Consider the following 14,703-nt stretch of genomic DNA (forward strand, 5'->3'; position numbering starts at 1 on the left):
TCATCCTCCTCAAAACACCTCAAAGATTTTCTCTTGAAGTGATTTGAGGGATGTTTTTGCCTGTGAAGGCTCCTGTTCATTGAGCTGGAGCATGGAAATAGTTCCTTGACTCCTGCCTGTTCTGCTGTCCCAAACTGCATGCAGGCAGCTTCTCTGCATTCTTGCTTACATCATTGTTTATTTTTGTGGTCTGGAGCTAACTGTGCTAGCTCCGCCTCCCGCTCAGGGACAGATCCAGGCTCTCTGCTCATGACCAAGTGGCAGCAGTGGGAGTAGGCAGTGCCTACTGGGCCTGGCACAGAGGCCAGAGCTACTGGCAGGGAATAAGTCTTGGACCGGAGCAGGGAGATGGCGATGGAGATCGTGCTAGGAACCATGGAGGGAACGCAGCTGCTGCCCTGGGTGGCTGGAGCAATCATCCTGCTGCTGACGGTGGTGACTGTATGCTCCCTACCTTCCTTGCTGAACTACTGGTGGTGGTGGTGGGTGATGAAGCCCGTCCCAGGGATCAGCCCATGCTACCCTTTTGTGGGAAATGCTCTCCTGTTGGAGCGGACTGGGGAAGGTAAGGACAGCTTACCTGCCACTTGTGGGGTCCTGGCACTGCATGGGGTTTGATGCAGGAGCAGCTCTGTGGAAGTGTGTGGGTGGTCAAGTCATAGGTGGCAGAATGCACTATCACCTACAGGTATCTCTGGGGCTGTGGATTCCAGCAGAGGAAAATTGAGAAACAAGCAGTGGAGAAGAGAGAAACTGTGTAAATGTGACATTACTACTAGTCAAAGCTTAGTCCGAGGTTGAATCTGATAGTGATTTCCAGGTACTAGTACTGGACTTGGAACTCTAAAGTAAGAAAGAGATGGGGAGTAAAAGTGTTGTGGAATATATTTTGGCAGGAAGTGTGCTGGGCTGCCTTCACAGGAAGTACTGTTTCCTAACACAGACTGCTGTATCCATAGCACAGCCCTTAGCTGTAATCCAAACAAGGCTTTTTAGTTCAGGAAGCAGAAGTACTTCAACAACATTGTTTTTCTCGGTGAGAAAGTGCAAGGGAATTCCAGTGTGCTAAATCACCAGATCATTTTGAGATTTAGCTCTCTATTAGGTTTCTGCACTGGATTCTAAATAACTTATTATTTGCAAGATGTCTTTCAAAAGCAAATTTTATTGTGCCTGTGTTGATCAGTAGTGCCTTCTTTCAGCCAAATTCCTGAGTGAACACTGAGTGCACATTCCCTTTCCATTAGCTACCCTGTCTTGCACAGGAGCACAGTTCTTTCCCGAGGAATCCCTCAGATGTGGAAACTTCTCCAGCGGTGCTGTCAGTGCAGCAATAGTCTCTTCTGGGTGTGTCTGTGGGTGTCAACCTGCTCTGTGCACTCATGGTCCTGGCTATGCACCTGCTCTCTTAGATATGATGCCAAAGGAGTCACAGGGAATGCATGGAAGTAATGAGGGCAAACATAGCATTGCTCCATACATTGCTCAGCGCTGACACACAGAGATGAAACGTTCCCTCTGCCTGTTCACAACACGTGCCCTTGCATCCTGTGTGAACATATTTCCTCTACATACAAAACTTGCTTCTCCTACATACAGATGAGAGATCTTTGCTGGAAGTGAGCAGGATCAGAATGTAGTGAATAGTCTGAACAGGAGGTGCTTTTTAAAAAATATTTTTTTATTTATTTTCAAGAACTGCTCTCTCTAAAAACAAATTTGATTGAGAATTTTATGTTCTGTGGAGTCTATGATCTCCTTCATTAGTAGGAGTCACATAGTCTTTGCGCTTTATTAAGCCCATGGCTGTCTATCTCTGTTCTTTTTTATCCTATAAATGTGAATGAAGTGTGTAGTTTACATTTTTACAGAAAAGTGTAGCAATTCAGTAAAATAATGTTTTATGGAAGAAAAGGATGAGGTTTTACTGCAGAAAGCAACAAAGAATCACTTTCAGATGGTGGTGATCTTTCTGGTATCAGGAGGCAAACACTGAAAACTTGTTATACTTAAATTGTATCAATGCCAGGAAAAGAAAAATCATAGGAGTAAAATATTCTGGACACCTTCTGGATAAGGTGCTGTTAGAGCTTTGCATAAGACTAGGGAATGCTGTAATTGGGTATCTATCAGGAAACCAATCATCATTCTTTTCCTTCCATTTTGGGACCTTTGACTTTTGAACTCTGCGTAGGCACTGGGAGGAGATTATTCGTTGTTTAATCTGGTTTGTAAAAGGGCAAAGGCAGATTTAATCTATAGACTTCTCGATAGCAGCCACCTCCTCTAGAACTCCAGAGCCAGCCTGATTATCTTCTGTGATGAGATAATGGGACCTGTGGGCAAGGGAAGAACATAGACACTGTTTAATTGGATTCAGCAAGGTCTTTGATACCATTTCCCATGATTATGTATAGCTGAACTAGAAAGATCTGGCTGAATGGATAACAAGATGGGTGGAGTACTGACTGTCTCAGTACTATGAAATCCAACTGGCATCTGTGTAGTGACGCAATCTCTAATGTGCTTTATGGCATAGATGATCCTACGAGCATTAGAGATAAGGGCATCTGAATTGATAAGTCCACAGCATCTTTGTAAATAGTCATTTATCCTTTAGTAATTTTTCTAAAACAATGAGAGTTGTTTAATCCTTTGACAGCCTGCTTTTAAAGGCCTCTGCCATTATCAGCTAGTAGGCGTTTTGAGTGACACTGGTTCCTGCACAGTGCTCTGCCATTACTGTGTGCTGTGTCACTTGTGTGCGTATCACAAATGTACCATCTGTGAAAGAAGTATCAGATGGGAAAATGTTTGGTTCAATACTTGGAAAGTAAAGAAGTGTCTTGATGCAGCATTTTGGCTCGTTCCCAGCAAATCAAAATGTAAATTTTGATGAAATTAATTTGTTTCAAGTTATAACAAAAGCATTGTAGTGCAGCAAGCCTATTCTACAGTGCTCTGAAATACCCTGTCAAACCGTCTTGTCTACTTCTTCATGGGGTTTTTCTAGAATATGGAGCCTTTGAGAGTCTGGCCATGAAGAAGTGCTCCTGTATGGACAGGATAAATATGCGTTGTTGGTCATTGTAGTGAGATAAAACTACAGCAAAAACATAATTATAGAGTGTAAGAAGAGAGACTTCATCACAGGATTCTTTCATCTCCAGCAAAAGGACACTTTTACTTAATCTGTTTTTTCAATTCTAGGTTTTTTTAAACAGCTCCAACAGTATGCTGAAGAGTTCAGGAAAATGCCAATGTTCAAACTCTGGTTAGGTCCACTGCCTGTCACAGTACTATACCATCCTGATAGTGTGGAGGTGAGTGCGCTTCTCCTTTTATCAGTTTTACTGTCATGCAAATCAAGCTCAAGCTCTTAGTTTCTATTCTGTAAATGTAATTTGTGCAAAAATAAAGGGCTTGAACTGATTTAACTTGAGGCTATCCTCTGATACCATGCAAAAGAAAAGCTAAAAACATAAGAGTAAAATGACTAATCTTGGAAGAAATCAGTGCAGAAGATGGATCTCATTAATATGAATCTAATTAATATGTTTTCTACAAAGAAACACCCCCTTTAGACTTGTTTTCATGTGTGGAAGCTTCTGCTCCAAAGATCAGAACTGGTAAGTCCATAGCAGGAAAGTGTAGGCCACTGAAGTAGAGGTAAAACATTATGAAATGCTACTGGTAATGTTTATGTCTATTTGAGTTTTGTATGAGAACTGATGAGTCTGTTTTAATGTCATACAAATGTAGTTGTTAGTTCAGCTATGGATAATGATTGCACTTGAGCTGGAATGGTGGAGTTGTTTCCTTTCTGTGATCCTTGCTTTCTATTGAAACTAGGTGCTGATGTCACACTGACAGCAGTAGGTAGAAGTGTAAGGCAAGTTGGAGAACTAAGATTTGAGCAGAAGATGACTTAGGGGAAAAAAATGCAGAATATACCACTTGTATCAGCTGAAATAGTAGACGTTTTATGAGCAAGTAAATGTTGTTTCACCCTATCATCTGATGACATAATTCAGTGCTCTTTTGGTTATTTATGAAAGTAATAAAAAGATTATGCCTGTTTAGGGAGTTGTTAGTTGTTATGCTGATTGCTCAATGATTACAGTGCGATATTATCAGAGAAGAAGGGGTAGCATTCTTTTCTTGCTGAAAAAACTCTTGCAGGTGTCTTTTTTTTTTTTCTTTTTTTCTTTTTCTTTTTTTTTTTTTTGCAAAGAAATGTTACTTCCTCTAACTTCCTGTTACTTCCTGTTTACTTCCTGTGAATTTGGCTGAGGTGGAAAACCACTGGGTTTCACTGAGCTCTGCTGGTGATTTTAGGGATTTTTCTTTTTGAGGATGATAAGGGGAGCGGAGGTAGTAGGCTTTGAGTATCTTACAATTTCTTGGGATTGAGATATTTATGGAAAGACTTAAGGGTGTAAATTGTGCGTTTCCTCTGTGTACCAGCTGGTGTATTTGCATTTCCCTGAGGCTCAAGGTATTTTCATGGATGAACTGAGGCCATGTGATGTAATCTTTGCTAACAATATCTCTCCATCTAACAAGTGATGTTGGCTTTTTTTTTGCCCTCCTCTCATTTTTCTGACAGGTTATTCTGAGCAGTTCGAAGCACATACAAAAATCATTCCTGTACAAATTTCTGCACCCATGGCTGGGGACTGGACTTCTGACAAGGTATAGTAAAATACAAGTTCATTATTGTCATCTTAAAATTTGCGGGCTCTATGGTAGGAAGAGTGCTTAGTGGTAGGAATGTTGTGAGTATCTCTGGGCAGGTATAGGTAGTATCTCTAGAAATCTCATTAGTTGTGACCATCTTGGCTACTTTTAAGCTGCTAATGCCTAATAAAAATAATTTGGTGTCACCTATTTCTTGGTAAATCTGACCACTGGTACTTTTTTGCCCAGAGTCTTCAAAAGTTGTGTCCTGTGGAAAGTGGTGTCTTCTGGTTAGCTGTGCTACATGCTAAGTGTATTGACTGTTGAGTTGAGTAGGATTACTGCAGCAGTACTGCCTGTGCACTGCTTACTTCAGCTGGTGAAATTGCAGCCTTTCTTGAGCAGACTTTCTTGAGATTGGTGATGCTTTGGGGTCAGATGGGAGAGTATCTGTACCCAGTACTTTATTTCCTTCATGCAGTGTAGTCTTATAAGAAGTGAGCTTGGCTCAGAGTACAGGCAAGGACTGGAAAGAGAAAAGAGCAATGGTGTAAGACTTTTGTGTCTGTCAGTCTTTGATAGGGCTGAGGAAAGTTTTTTATCTGGATAATGCAGACACTCAAGTGTCAGAGCAATGCCTTTGTGTCTCTTCTTTGCACATCAAATTCCTCCTGTTAGCAGTGGAGCTTTGTTGCCTATTTGGAGCTCTTAGTGAACTTCTGCTTCTTGATGGGACTGTGGTATTTTAAAAGCCAGCTCTGACTGTGTGCTGTAGAAGGTGCAGATGTATGTGGGAGGATGAGAAGTGACACCTCACCTGTGTTTTGTTTGTGTACCTTACACAACAGAGGTAGTAATCAAAAGCAAAATGCAGAGTTGAGGTTCCTGGGTGTATGTGTGGCATACGCCCCCCAAAACATGTTGTTTTGTTTCCAGGTAAACTTTGAGAGATATTTTTACTTGCTTGAGCTTGCAAAACATAAAAATATTCTACTATCTTTGTTGGTTAAGAACAGTTCAGGAGAACAGCAAGCTAAGCTGGCCCAATGGCAGGTTAATTGGAGAACTGTTGTGATCATTTACCCTGTAAGAAGAGCATCCAGTTGTGTGTCGATGGGGCATCTGATTCAGAAAAATGAAGAACCTCTGAAAGCAAGTACCACCTCCTGTGCCTCTTACATAGACTTAGTGAATACTTCATAGCCATAGATCTTGAGGCAGTTGTTCATTGGCATGATATCCTCTGCCCTCATTTCCAAGATAGTAAATGGGCAAGCACAGGTAGTGACTCACAGAAGTGATTGAGTTAGGCCTTAAAGTTGAATAGCTGGTTTGTCCTATAGATAGATTCTGCTCACTCTGAAACTGTGCGCTAAGTGACTGTGGGGCTGCATTGCTTGAAGAATTATTGGTAACTTCTTTTGTTCTCAGCAGATACAGAAATGGCAGCTTGTGCTTCACAGAGAGCTGAAGCAAGAAATGTTTCCCAGTTGCTCCTTCTGGTGAGCATAATAGGAATGTTGGAGAATCAGACACAGCATGCCTATTTGTGAAGGTGTTCCAGGAGGCAGTTTTTTACTATGTGCTTTCTGTAGTAGTGAGGAGCTGGAGTTTCAGCCTTTTCCTCTCCCCTGTCACTTTTGCAGCACTGGAGACAAGTGGCGGTCACGGAGGAAGATGATAACTCCCACATTCCACTTTGCAATCTTAAATGACTTTCTAGAGGTTATGAATGAACAAGGGGGTATTTTGTTGGAGAAACTTGAGAAGCATGTTGACAAGGAACCATTTAATATCTTTGTAGACATCACTTTGTGTGCCCTTGATATTATCTGTGGTAAGTCCTCTTCAGTTCTTGTGGTGGGGCTGTGAATGATGCAGATGCTCATGAACATAGTGGTGTTGTGTTGTGTTGTTGTTTCTGTGCATGGAAACATAGATCAAGATTTTATCTGGAAAGGATTTTGTGTATTTACTTGTCAGATTGACAGTGTGGTGACAAAAGCTGGGAGCAATATTAACACAGGGACTCTCCATTCCACTTTGAACTTGTGAAACAGTGATAATTTCCTCCTTCTAGAAACTGCAATGGGCAGGAATGTGGGTGCTCAGGACAATAAGGATTCTGAGTATGTTCATGCTGTCTACAGGTAAGCAGAGATTCTTCTTCACTACTTCGTAATTAGTTTGGAACTGTTGCTGCCAGTGTTGCTTAACTTGCTCTGTGAAGCAGGTGTGACAGTGAGGGTGATACAAGTGGAGAAAGCAAAGAAGGCTAGGAAAACTCAGAAGTTCTATTATGAGCAATGGGAGGGTGAGGCTGCAAAGAAGTGTCAGCTGCCATTCAGTCAATCTTTGGTACTGGAGGTAGTAATTCCTCCTCTGAGGCTCTGTGTGCAAAGCTACATGCATTTCTTATTCTTGAAAATGTGCTGTGAATGTAATTTTTGTTGACAAATGTTACATGATGTATTTTCTGTGACCCTAGGATGAGTGATCTAATCCAACAGCGACAGAAAAGCCCTTGGCTTTGGCATGATCTTTTGTACCTTCTGTTCAAGGAAGGAAGAGAGCATGAGAGGAGTCTTAAGATTCTGCATGGTTTTACAGATACGGTATAGCCTCTTTTTTTAGTATTACATTTTAGCTGATGGAGGGGTTTTGCACTCAGTAGATAGTTTCCAAATGGGAGATGAGATTCAACACTCGTGATATACATTTATTAGGAGAACTATTGTTCTGTTGTGATGCTGAGGAACACTTTGGCAAGAAGTCAGTACCTGGCTTTTCTGTCAGGTGGTCTCAGTTTTGTGCAAGGAAGTGCACTACTCCAGAGGAATAGTAGGCTCTGCCCTTTCGAGTAGAACTGCTGAAATAATATATCCAGGTTCCCACTTCAACAGTAAGGCGCTTTGATATGGAAATCACTGAGCAAACATTACTAACTTTGTATAAGAAGCAGTCTTATTTCACTGATTTAGGCTGTGAAAATAACACTTATTTCTCTCACTGAGTAGCATTTGTGATGTTTTAAGCAAACCCTGCCCTCCTAAACCTACTGTTAAGATGTTACCAGGAGGCTATTTTTATGGAAATGAATGCAGAGTAAGATCAACCTTTACTCTGATACCAAAGAAAAGCTGTGAGTCTTCAGTATAGTTGTTCCAGTCATGTTATGTGTAACTCTGGTGTAGGCTTGTGAAGTGCCCTGGGTTCTCTTCCATCTTCTGGGTTTCCCGGAGGCTGGAAAAACGTCCCTTTCCTGTGTGATTTCTTCTTGGTGGTTGATTTGTTCTTGGTGGTTGTTCTGTTCATTTTTCATAGTCTTCTATGACTGGAACAAGAGGGACATATTTCATCTACTAAAATGGTCAATTAAGGTTTCAAAGCTGAAACTAACAGCTATTCTAATTAAGCATACCTCATGTGGACTTCTACAGATGTTTTAACATGTTGAGACAATTCTATATGGGGTATACTGTGCATATACACTGTATGCATCATATCCAATATAAGGGTTTTAATTTCAGGTCATTGCAGAAAAAGTTGCAGAACTTGAAAACACCAAGCTAACAAAACACAATGCTGCCGTGAACAGTGAAGAAAAAAGTGGATCGAAAAAGAGAGAAGCTTTCTTGGACATGCTGCTGAATGCCACAGATGAGGAAGGGAAAAAACTCAGCTACAAGGACATTCGTGAAGAGGTGGACACTTTCATGTTTGAGGTACCGAAGGAAACTATTGTGTTTTGTTTTTCTTTTTTTCCAGAATGCAAGATTCACCTCTTACAGGTAATGACTCTTCCTTTCCTTAGTTTGGAAAGCTGCTTTTAGTACCAAGTTATTTTATCCCTAGAAGCTTAAGAGGAAATGCCTGGAGGAGATAAATTATTGATTTAGAATTTTGTGCCTGGACAGAATGTGGAGCAGTACATGTGGCAGGTCCTGTCTACATGGACAGGCCCTGTTCATACAAACAGACACGTAATAAGACAAAATAAGAACTTGATGACTGAAATGGAGCTTCAGCTCCTGCTACAAGTGTCATCCATGTTAATGAGAACTCTAAATGTTTTCAGCATTATACCTCACATATTTGTCAGTTCTTTCAGACTGTCTCTTGCCATGTTGGCTGTAACCTCCTGGTTCTGTCATAATCATGCATTGATAGTGTCTTCTGGGCACTGTCTTCTCATGTCTGGTTCCTCATTTGGTGAAATACATATGTAAGACTTTTTTTCCTCATACTTCCATTTGGTGGACCTGAATTCCTTCTCAGAGAAGCTTAATTAAGAATTATTTTAGTGCCACCTTAATTTATGTTCTGATATACCTCACTGAGCAGCTTATCAAACACTTAGTAGGAAGGGGGAAAATTACAATAATTAATGGCCTGTGTAGAGCCATAGGAGCTGATTACTGGGCTCCTGAAAAGGAGGAAGCAGGAGGCATCATCATTTGAGATAATATACAAGGGAAAGACCCTGGTAATTAGTGCAAATTTCAAGAGGCAGAGTAGAAAAAAGAAGGATTTTAGCTGGGTTATTTCAACACTTTTTCACTTTTAGTCAGCCTTTTAGAACACAGCATGAATCCTGAATCATCACGTGTGTGTAAAATAGAGTTCATTACTCTTATTATTTTTTTCTTAAGGTTGCTGGAGTAAGAGCTTACTTACACTGCTAGCTGTATTTATTTAGCAGACTTGTGCCCAAGTATAGAGTTGAAGTGAATGTCTTTGTAAATCTTGATTTTTAGGGTCATGATACAACAGCAGCTGCTATGAACTGGGTCCTATATTTGCTTGGTCATCATCCTGAAGCACAGAAGAAGGTTCACCAAGAACTGGACGAGGTGTTCGGTATATTTTCATTACTCTTTCGTTGGGGTTATGGTGGTTTTTGCATTTGTGGGTGGGGCTTTGATGGAATAATTGTTAGCCTAGAAGTAAAAGTGCATGTAGGAACAGGTCTTGTGGTCATTCTGGTGATTTCAGTAGCTAGGTGTGATGGGGAAAGGTACTGGATGGTCTGTAGGAGACTACAGCCCAACATACATTGGTGGGCTAAGGCATAGGTTAAGTGTCTGTATCACCACTTTTTCCTTTCTGATGCTGGTACATTATAGTCTCAACTCTTGGAGGGAGATGGGATGTGCTTGTTTAATCAGAGCAGAGTGAACCCGTCTTGTTCCTTTCCCATCCCTATTTTCTTCTGGCTAGGCAACACAGAGAGTCCTGTTACAGTGGATGATTTGAAGAAACTTCGATACCTTGAGTGTGTTGTGAAAGAAGCCCTGAGGCTCTTCCCTTCAGTTCCCATGTTTGCCCGTTCCTTGAAAGAGGACTGCTATATTAGTAAGTAATATCCAGTTTTGCTGACATTTGCTACTTCCATTCCAACAGTCTTAGTGGAAGTGCTTCCCAAGTAAAGGAGAGGTATTTTGTTTGTTTATCTGTTTAGCTCTGTGGTTGCATATAGGAGATCACCTTTTCCCCCCGCTGTTGTTTAACTTTTTTTTTTTTTTTTAATTTAATTCCTTCTCTCCTTGTTTTCTTTTAGATGGATATAAACTACCAAAAGGCACAAATGTCCTTATCTTAACTTATGTGCTGCACAGAGATCCTGAGATCTTCCCTGAGCCAGATGAATTCAGGCCTGAGCGCTTTTTCCCTGAAAATAGTAAAGGAAGGCACCCATATGCTTATGTGCCCTTCTCTGCTGGCCCCAGGAACTGCATTGGTATGTAGCTGAAGAGGAAGTTCTCATAATGTACCAGTCCTGCTAGTAGTGTGGTGACCATGGCAGCAGAAATTTGAGACTTGATGTGCCCATTGGTGGCCCCCCAGGCTTCTGAGTGCTGTCTCCCCTGTCAGGCTTGTGCTTGAGCAGCAACACTTTTTTTCTCCCCAAAGGTTTCCTTTCTTCCCAAAGCCCAGTGCACGTCAGTATGGTTATCCTCTTTACTGCCTGTCTGTCATGGCTGCATGTGGATGGGCTCCTGTGTCAGGACAAGATTGCTTCCATACTTATGTTCCTTGCTTTGGGATGGCAAAGCAGTTCACTGTGGAACAAGAGAAGACTCTTGCTGCTGTCCTTGTGCTGCATCGTCTCATGCTCTGGTCATTCTTCTCTTTCCTGGTCCAAAGAGAACTGATGGAGTTGTGTTTAGTTTTAGGTCCATGGAAAGTTTGATAGTCTCCTGTTCGGTATTTGAGCAGTATGGACTATAGGAAGAAAAACATGCCATAAGTTGGACAAGAAATGACAGAGATGTCATGCTGCGAATAGTACTAAGTTCAATAGCATCTGTATGACCTTGATTTTGTCCTTTATGTCCTGTGACCCTGGGGGTTTCACTGTGAACAGGCAAGTATTGCTGCAACTTGATAATAACACCTTTTTTTTGCTGCACTATAATCCACAGGCCAGCGCTTTGCACAGATGGAAGAGAAAACTCTTCTTGCCCTCATCCTGCGGCGCTTTTGGGTGGACTGTTCTCAAAAGCCAGAAGAGCTTGGTCTGTCAGGAGAACTAATTCTTCGTCCAAATAATGGCATCTGGGTTCAGCTGAAGAGGAGACCAAAACCCATGACAGAATAAAAGGAAATTCAAGATTCTGTTTTTCCATAAACTTCCGAGCTATTTGGACTGAGATGTGTTTTAAATCAGATGTTTTGATAGCAGTCCTGCAATTTGTTGGAGTTAAATGTTGCTGCTGATTGTTTAATCAAATGCAATGCTCTAACAGACATAAGTTACTCTGCTTTTCTTGCACATGAGAACTTCATGTTCATCTTTGAATTGCAAATCTTCAAACATCAAATCTTGGTGCCTTATCTCCTCAGATGAAACTATTTTGTTGCAACAATGCAAAAACCCTGAAACGAAGGTGCTAATAACTGTAATGTTTTTGATGGAGGGAGCTGATTATTTTTCATAGCACCTGTGAAATAACCAGTAGTCTCAAAGCTTTCTGTATTTTTCAGGGATTTTTTTTGTTTGTTTTTGCTATAAGAGTAGAAGTGAACAATTCTTCTACTTACCACATGGTTTTTGTGTTGGTTTTTTTTTTTTCTCTGCTAGTGATGACTACATCTATGAAAATGAAGCAAAAATCTCTGATATATGTACTCCTCCTTTGTAAGCATTTACAGTAGTTCTTAAGCAGCAACTGCTCTGAAGTATTTTTAGCACAATCTGCAATAAATAGCAATCCATATAATCATACCAGGAATGAGATGGTGTACAAACTGTACAATTTCATGTTAGCAGATACAATGTATTATTACAAGTTTGGAGAATAAACTTCTATCGTACTTCAGAATTGAATGTTTTATTTGTAAAAAATATATAACTGGTAAATCACCGGTTAGTTATTAGTGCTTATCATCAGTTCCTGTGTGGTGATGAATTATCTGGATTTTACTGTGTTAGTCAAAGCTCATTGACTCAGTCTGCTCTTGCCTTCTGGATTCCTGAATTCAGTGCAGAGTATTTCATGCTTATTGGTGCTGAAGAGGATTCACAGCAGTGGAATGAAGTGTCTGCAGAAATTTGACTGTTCCTTCTTTAAGGAATTTCAGGTAGAATAAAGAAACACTCAAGCAGCTCTCAGTGGTGATACAGTGACAGAAGAGCATAGGACCTTTTTGGTGAGCAGGGAAACAAATATACTGTTATGTAGCTAAAAAGATAATTCTCAAGCATTTTTGTTAACAATGATCTTGGTTAGAAGTTTATAAAAAAATCTAGTTTTTCTTTTTTTTTTATTTTTTATTTTTCTACTTTGTATGCATAAATACATTTGAGGAACTAAGAGAGAAGTGCCTAGCCAGCCCGAGGGCATCCATTTGATCTTTCTTTTCTTTCAAAATGCAATAGCGTCTTAGCTCCGAAGAGTCTGCTCCATTTGTTTCACACCATATGAAATCAAGGGAGATGTATGCTTTGTGGACTTATTCAATGGTATTAAAGTTGCATAAACAATCTCAACTTTGAATTCATATGTGTATCCAGAGGTGTCCCTAAGAGGTTAATTGAACTTACATCATTTCTTCCTTCTTCCAAATTTTGTCAGTAGGAGGCTTTGCCTTTTGAAGGAATAGGCAACTGTAAAATAGACAGAAGCATACTTCTCTTAAGGATTACTTATTCCTGATTATTCCTCTAGTCATTCTGGTATTCTAATCCACTTGACTTAATGTGAAAACATGTGATAGGTAAATACTAAAGCCACCTACAGACTTTTCTTCTATGAGATCTATTTTGTGGAAACAGTTTTCAAAATCTACCACTCTGTAACAATCCTGTCAATAAGGGAAATAATCTGTCTACACAAACACCATTTTCTGCTTTCTTTGCCAGGACTGATGTAGTTCCCTGTCTTCTCCAAAAAGATGGTGACCTCTCATCTTTTGCTGTGAAATCTGCTCTGAAGAAAAATGTGGTTGCTAAGGAAATAAATCTTAAGGAAATAAATCTTGAGGAAATCAGTGCTGAAAGAACAGGAACTCTCTGCTGCCAGGGTAGATGTTAAATCCTGTGTGTTATGCGCTGCATGTGCTCTTATTAACCTGAGTCATGTGGTGTGCTGTTGTTGGTTATGGATAGTCTTATAAAAACAAATTCAACAGAACAGATAAAAAGAATTGTGAGACTTAAGTAATCAGTGCAGCCATGCCAGAAGAATTTTACAAAGCAAACTCAGAAGTGATTTGTTATTTATTGTGGTATTTTGTTTGTTTGTTTTGTTTTGTCTTGTTTTTTTCTGTGATCCTGAATTTGGTCCACATTTTTGATGTCTACTCTGCAGATATTTTTGAGCTGAATATCTACTATATGTAATTTCAGTAAATGAGTTCCCACACTGCTTTTATTTCAACATAATCTGCAATTCAGCACTTTCCACAACTGGAAGGTTGTTATTATAGCCAGTATTCTAGCCGTTTAAGTGGAATCCAATCAAACGTGAGAAATCTTTGACATAGGTTTTTTAATCAAGTAATACATGGATATGGATGCAATTTTTCATCAAAAGAAGAAGGAGAATTTGAATTTTAATTGTTAGAGCTTGTTTTAGCAGCATTTGCTTTTACATTTTAGTGTTTTTAATTTATAAAATGCTTACTACACAGAATTAAAGATGCAGAGGGAATATTTTAGAATACTCTATTGCTTTTTTCTGCTACAGCATTCAGAACCATATTTGTTATACTATTATAGTACCCTAATTCAGGTAGGAGCATGTGCACAAAGGCATGTGGAAATGTGACTTTGTGCTGTTTCTGTTTTGCTGGTGCCTTCCCTCATTCCCTTTGAGATTCTCTTCATCTTGTTCCAGACCACGACTACAGGGAGTCCCATCACAGAGGCTAGATAAACATCTCTGGGTTGTATCCTCTCTGATCTTGAAGATGCTTTTTGAGTTATAAGATTGGTATAAAAAAATGTATGAGTGAATGGATGCTATCCAGAAGGTCCTGGAAAGACTTGAGAGGTGAGCTCATGCCAATCTCATAAAATTCAACATGGCTAAGCACAGTGTTCTTCACCTGGGTCGGGACAATCCCAAGCACAGGTGCCGGCTGAGCAGAGAATGGCTTGAGAGTAGCCCTGAGGAGAAAGATTTGAGGATGTTGGTTAATGGAAGAGTCAACATGAGCTGGCCATGTATGCTTGCAACCCAGAAGGCCGACTATGTCCTGGGACACATCAAGAGAAGTGTGACCTGCAGGTCGAGGGATGTGATTTTGCCCTTCTACTCTGCTCTTGTAAGACTCCACATAGAGTACTGCACCCAGTTCTGGGGTCCCCAGCAGAAAAAGGACATTGAGTTGTTGGCCCTATTCTGGACCTTCTCCATGATGATGGTCAGTGGTCTGGAGCACCTCTCCCATGAGGACAGGCTGAGAGAGCTGGGACTCTTCAGTCTCAAGGAAAAAAGGCCCCATGGGGACCTTATAGTGGCCTTTCAGTTCCTGAAGGGGGTCTACAAGAAAGCTGGAGAGGGACTTTTCATAACA

General features: G+C 40.4%; 1 protein-coding gene across 1 annotated transcript; it reads left to right on the forward strand.

The window, feature by feature from the left end:
• Positions 1-211: 211 nt before the first annotated feature.
• Positions 212-12,010, forward strand: LOC107313678 (cytochrome P450 4V2). The gene is made up of 11 exons (XM_015862135.2): positions 212-565; positions 3,211-3,323; positions 4,610-4,695; positions 6,327-6,517; positions 6,761-6,830; positions 7,169-7,295; positions 8,211-8,405; positions 9,438-9,540; positions 9,901-10,035; positions 10,241-10,420; positions 11,106-12,010. The coding sequence occupies exons 1-11, from the start codon at positions 349-351 to the stop codon at positions 11,279-11,281; spliced, it is 1,593 nt and encodes a 530-aa protein (XP_015717621.1). The 5' UTR covers positions 212-348; the 3' UTR covers positions 11,282-12,010.
• Positions 12,011-14,703: the final 2,693 nt, after the last annotated feature.

This window comes from Coturnix japonica, chromosome 4 (assembly GCF_001577835.2).
Source record: "Coturnix japonica isolate 7356 chromosome 4, Coturnix japonica 2.1, whole genome shotgun sequence".
Lineage (NCBI taxonomy): Eukaryota > Metazoa > Chordata > Aves > Galliformes > Phasianidae > Coturnix > Coturnix japonica.